General features: G+C 66.2%; 1 protein-coding gene across 1 annotated transcript in view; it reads right to left on the bottom strand.

Moving 5' to 3' along the window:
• MNEG_3475 (CUG-BP- and ETR-3-like factor 4) overlaps positions 1 to 4,668 on the bottom strand; it is a gene marked incomplete at both ends in the record, with an annotated part of 5,690 nt that extends 1,022 nt beyond the window's left edge. The window contains 10 exons of the mRNA XM_014048048.1: positions 175 to 657; positions 1,148 to 1,237; positions 1,388 to 1,653; positions 1,823 to 1,976; positions 2,256 to 2,372; positions 2,701 to 2,805; positions 3,194 to 3,292; positions 3,685 to 3,820; positions 4,072 to 4,196; positions 4,489 to 4,668. Of these exons, the coding sequence (XP_013903502.1) occupies positions 175 to 657; positions 1,148 to 1,237; positions 1,388 to 1,653; positions 1,823 to 1,976; positions 2,256 to 2,372; positions 2,701 to 2,805; positions 3,194 to 3,292; positions 3,685 to 3,820; positions 4,072 to 4,196; positions 4,489 to 4,668 (1,755 nt within the window). The remainder of the gene's footprint in view (positions 1 to 174; positions 658 to 1,147; positions 1,238 to 1,387; positions 1,654 to 1,822; positions 1,977 to 2,255; positions 2,373 to 2,700; positions 2,806 to 3,193; positions 3,293 to 3,684; positions 3,821 to 4,071; positions 4,197 to 4,488) is intronic.
• Between the last annotated feature and the right edge of the window lie 438 nt (positions 4,669 to 5,106).

The following is a 5,106-nucleotide window of genomic DNA, read 5'->3' on the forward strand; positions in this document are numbered from 1 at the left end:
GCCGCCGTGCGCGCTCAGGCGCGGCCCCGCCGCGGCGCCGCCACCGTCGCCGCGCCCGCTGGCGTCGCCACCCGTCACGATCGGATAGTAAACCACTTGCTGCTGCTGCTGCATCTGCTGCTGCTGCTGTATCTTCTGCTGCTGCTGCTGCTGCTGCTGCTGTATCTGCTGTACCTGCATCTGCAGCTGCTGCGAGGGCGCCGCCTGCAGCACCAGGGGCTGCAGGTGCACCACCTCACCGCCACCGCCGCCGGCTTGCCCCTGCGGCGGGGCCGCCGTCACGTACCCAACGGATTCAAAGCCGACCAAGCTGCCCGCGCCTGCCGCCGCAAACTGCTGCTGCTGCTGCTGCTGTGCCGCATACACAGCTTGGGGTACCCCCGCTGCGCCCGGTCCCGCACCGGCAAACGCGCCTGCGCCCGCGCCCGCGGCCGCCCGGCGCGCGTTGGCGCGCCGCACGACCAGCGGCCGGGCCGGCTCGCCGCCGAGGTCGTTTGGCGGCAGGCGGCACCCGTTCAGGCGCAGCGCGGCGCTGTCAGCGTCCGCCTTGCTTCGGAACCACACAAATGCCGAGCCCTTGGACTCGTGCGTGAACCTGTCCCGCACCACCACCAGCTCTGCGACCTGGCCGACTGACTCAAACAGCGGCCGCAGGTCCTGTTGGGCGCGTGTGTGAGTGTAAATGGTGGGCAGAAGGATATTTGAGCGTGTGTCAGGATTGCGGGGAGGAGGGGAAGTGCGGGCGCGCATGTGTGTGTGTGTGTGTGTGTGTGTGTGTGTGTGTGTGTGTATTCAAACTCGAAGGGGAGGAGGGAATTTGAATCCACATATGTGTATGTGTGTATACGGTGTGTATAGAGTGTGTGTCTGTGAGGTATGGTGTGCATGCACGCGTGCGTGCGTGTGTGCTTGCGTGTGAATGTGCTGTTGGGCACAGCAATGTGCATGCGTGGGACGCCCAGAGGAAGGATAGATTCGCATTCGCTGGAGCTCCTGTGCGACGAAAGGGCTAGGGCATGCGCTCTGATGTCTTGAAGCGCATTGGACGCGCGCACCAGGCGCCCAAATCGCGCGCGCCAGCGCGAACACGGTGGCGCGCCCGGGATTGCGCCGTGTTGGGCGCGCGCTTGCGTGGCGTTGGCCCCACCTCTTCAGTATACGACTTGGGCACGTTGCCTACGAAAAGCTTGTAGGCATCCAGGGCGCAGCTGGGGGGCGGAAGCTCAAGCTGCGGCGCCTGCGGGTGGGGCATGACAGGCCATGGGCAGGGGCCTGCGGGAGGCAGAGCCGCAGGGAACCAAGGGGGCCCAGAATGGCGCCAAGGCAGGCTAGCAGGCAGGCGCGCAGGTAGACAGTGGACGTGAAAGAAGCCGACCCAGCGTCTCACCGCAGTGGGGCCAGGGTCTACCAGGGCACGGGCGACCGCCTGCGGGCCGCTGCCGTACCCCTGCATGTGCTGACCGCTCCCAAACACCTGCTGCGCCGCCGGCGCGCCGCCGCCGCCGTAGGCGCCCCTTGCCGCTTGGGGGGCGCTGAAGGCGCCGCTCTGGGCGCGCAGGGCGGCTGAGCTGGAGCCTAAGAGGCCACCGAAACCCGCAAGGGTGCCAGAGGAGATGGACCCCGATGACATCATCCAAGATTCAGACATGGAAGCTGCAGGGGCGGGTCAGTCAGTTCCAGATGGATGTTGAGGCAGGCCGGGTAGGAGGTGGGGGCAGGGCTCCAATTCACACGCCGCATTGTGCATCAAGCGCAACCCATCGCACAGCAAAGTTGGATGTGAAGGGCAGGGGTTGCGGGTGAATAGGCGAACGGTGCTCACCAATCCCCGCGATCTGCTGCGAAGCCGGCAGAGGATCCCCTGCAAGTGCGCCCGCCCCCTGCTGCTGGGGCTGGCCGCCCCCGCCCTGCCGCATGGCTGCCAGATGCTCCTCCCGCCGCCGCCGCTGCAGGGCCACATCCATCCACTTCACCACCTTGGGTTTGGTGGTGTCACAATACGGAAGGCGGCCGAGATTGCGGTTAGCAGGAGTCCGAGGGCCGAGGGTCGAGGGGCAAAGGCAGTGGAAGACTGACTGACCAGACCCACCGGGCGAGGGTGCCGCCGCATGCTGATAGCCTTTGCCGTCGCCCCTGCACACAACTAGCAAGAATCCCACCACCGTGGGCCGCAGCGCGCGGCCAGCACAGCACAGCACGGCACAGCGCACGTCAGCGCGCCCAGCGCGCCCAGCATGCCGACCCTCAAAGCGCACCATGGGCGCGTCCATGCCCTCCCAGGTGTGCCGGCTGTCCAGGGCTTCGATCGCGGCCACGGCCTCTTCATTGGACCCCATGGTGACGAGGCCGCAGCCCTTGCTGGTGGGCGCCCCCTGCGGCGGAGGGCGCGCGCATGCACGAGTTGGGGCATGCGCGCGCGCGCGCGCGTGCGAGCACGAACTCGTGCGTGCGCGCGTGCGCGGCTGGGTCCACGCGGTCCGGGCGACAGCTCCTCGCATGGAGGCGCCGCGCCCTGCAGCGGCCGAGCACGGCAGCCAGCCCCAGCCCGACAGCCTGGGTTGACGGCCCACGCAGCGGGTAGCTGCCAGACGCGGGCCGTCGGCCCGCACCTGCGGGCTCGCGCCGCCCGCGAGGACGATACGCGGCGGCCGGGGGTACTTTGTTGCTGCCCACTTGCACGCTTCGCTGCCGCCCGCCCACCTGGAACGCCCTGAAGAGGTTGACCTCGAATACGCGGCCGTAGCGGCCGAACAGCGCCCGCACCTCGTCCTCCGTTGAGCTGCGCAGCACCTTGGCGAAGAAGAGCTGCGTGTGTGTGTGTGTTTGGGGGGGGGTTGTTGCATGAGCATGCGTGCGTGCATGTACGTGCGTGCGTGCGTGCGTGCGTGCGTGCGTGTGTGTATTAAGCGCGCGTGAGTGTAGGTGTGTACGTGTGTGTGTGTGTGTGTGTGTGTGTGTGTGTGTGTGCGTGTGTGTGTGCGCACGTGTGTGCTCACACATGCATGTGTCGTGGCAAGTCGGGCCCACTGATGCCGCCTGCTTGGAGGGCAGGGTGCATCTCAGATGGCACAGGAAACTGCGCTGCGCCAGCACACGTCAAGAGCTGTCCCACGCGACACGTTGCCAGGCCAGGCCGCGGCAGGCCAGGGCAGCTATTACTGGGGATGAGCCCTGGCTGCGGGTCTGTGCGCACCATGCGATTGTCTGTGTTGCTCTCCTCCACCGCGCGCCGCTTCTTGACCTGCAGCTCGGGGTCGGCCCACTTGACCGCCATCGGGTTGGAGCCGCCCTCCTGCCACAAGTGGGGGAGAAAGTGTGCACGCTTGTGGGCAAAACCATGTGGGTGTGCTTGATTGTGTCACATGGAGGAATGATTCTGTGTGCGTGCATGCGCATGGGCGCGCATGCGCATGTGTGTACGTGTGTGTGTGTGTGTGTGTGTGTGTGTGTGTGTGTGTGTGTGTGTGTGTGTGTGCAGTGTGCGCACTCACGCACCAGACATGCGTGCTCATAGATGCATCCTCGTACGCATGCACGCATGCCCATGCGCATACCGGTGATAGGCCCTCACGTGCCCACACTCGTGCACGCTTGCATCGACAGGTGCGCAACCCCTCCCATCCCGCACAAACGTAAGGTGGGGAAAAATCCAGCGTCAGCAAGCCCACCCCACCACCCCCGCACCAGAGTGTGCTTCTCATCCAACCCCTCCATGGCGGCCACCGCCTGCGCACGCGTCTCCATCGTCACAAACCCGCAGCCCTTGCTCTGGTTCGTGCGGCGCTCCCGGAACAGGTTGATCTCCTTCACCACGCCATACCTGCGGAGAGAAGCGGATGCATGCGTCAAGGCAACTGCGGGTCACCTCAGGGGCTTGATGGCTCCAGGCGCCGAGTGGTGGCCAAATGGCGGGGCATGGCCTGCGCCCTGGTGCGAGCGCCGCCACCTGGAATCATCGGCCCGCGCCTGCGCCGCCACCCATTGCACTGCCTGTGCGAGCTGCAGCTGTGGCAAGTCAAGTCAGGCGAGGGCGGAGCCACGCGCGCCCCATGAAGCTTGCTGGGAGCAGACCTTGCGAAAAGGGCCGCGACGTCCGCTTCTGTCGCCGTCGGCGGGCACCGCGCGAAGAAGAGCTGCCGATTGTCCTCAGGTCCCGAGCCTGCTTGGACATACTGGTGGCTGCGTGCGAACCGGACCTGCGGCGCAACGCGGGATCAGCATGGGCGCGGGAGGGCCGACGGGGTCCGCAACGGGTCGCGAGAGCGGCCGAGTGTCTGCTTCCCTGGGCCCCGCTGCCGCTCGGGCGAAGCGCATTGAAGGGCAGCCCGCTGCACGGTTGCTCAAGTCCGCGTGACGCCGCACGGCTGCATGCCAGTGATGAGGCGCGCGGCGGGAACCAGTTGCCGCCCACGACAGGCCTGGGCCACGCCCAAAGGATGCCCTCGGCCTTTGCCCATGGCCCCCTGTGGCCGGCCGCGCCCGCCGCACCTCGATCTTGTTCTGGGCGCCGGGCAGCTGCACGCGGCGGTCGAGGTTTTGGATGGCAGCCTCCGCCTCCTCCCGCGTTGCGTATGACACAAAAGCGCAGCCGCGCGGCTGCCCGGTGACCTTGTCGTTCAAAACAATGATGTCCTTCACATCACCCCACTGCAAGCACATAACGTGCATCGTAGGACAATGCATAAGCTCGTCGCAGCACCCGCCGGGCGTCTCTCTGGAGTGTTGCCGACAGCTAATCGCGCAGTGCAGCATGACACGGCGCAGCGCAGCGCTGTCCAACATGTCTCGGCGGCGCACCTGGTCGAAGAGCGGCTTCAGGTCCGATTCGCTGAATAATTTAGGTATCCAGCCGACGAATAGCCGGAACAAGTGGTCGGCGGGGGGGCTGTCGAAAACGGCCGATCTCTCCAGTTCCTGAGTGTCGTTCTGATCCTGTATGTCGTGGGGCGCAAGCTGGAAGCCTGTGAAATCTAGTCAGCAACCCGCTTGGGGTGGGGTTCCTTCCCCAGCACGCCCCAAGCGAGGATGGTTTCGGACTGGTGCAGCCACCACACCCACCATGGATGCCCGGGTTCTCCACTGCAGGAGTGAAGCGAGCTCCCTGAA

This window comes from Monoraphidium neglectum, assembly GCF_000611645.1.
Source record: "Monoraphidium neglectum strain SAG 48.87 unplaced genomic scaffold scaffold00438, whole genome shotgun sequence".
In the NCBI taxonomy this organism is placed as follows: Eukaryota; Viridiplantae; Chlorophyta; class Chlorophyceae; order Sphaeropleales; family Selenastraceae; genus Monoraphidium; species Monoraphidium neglectum.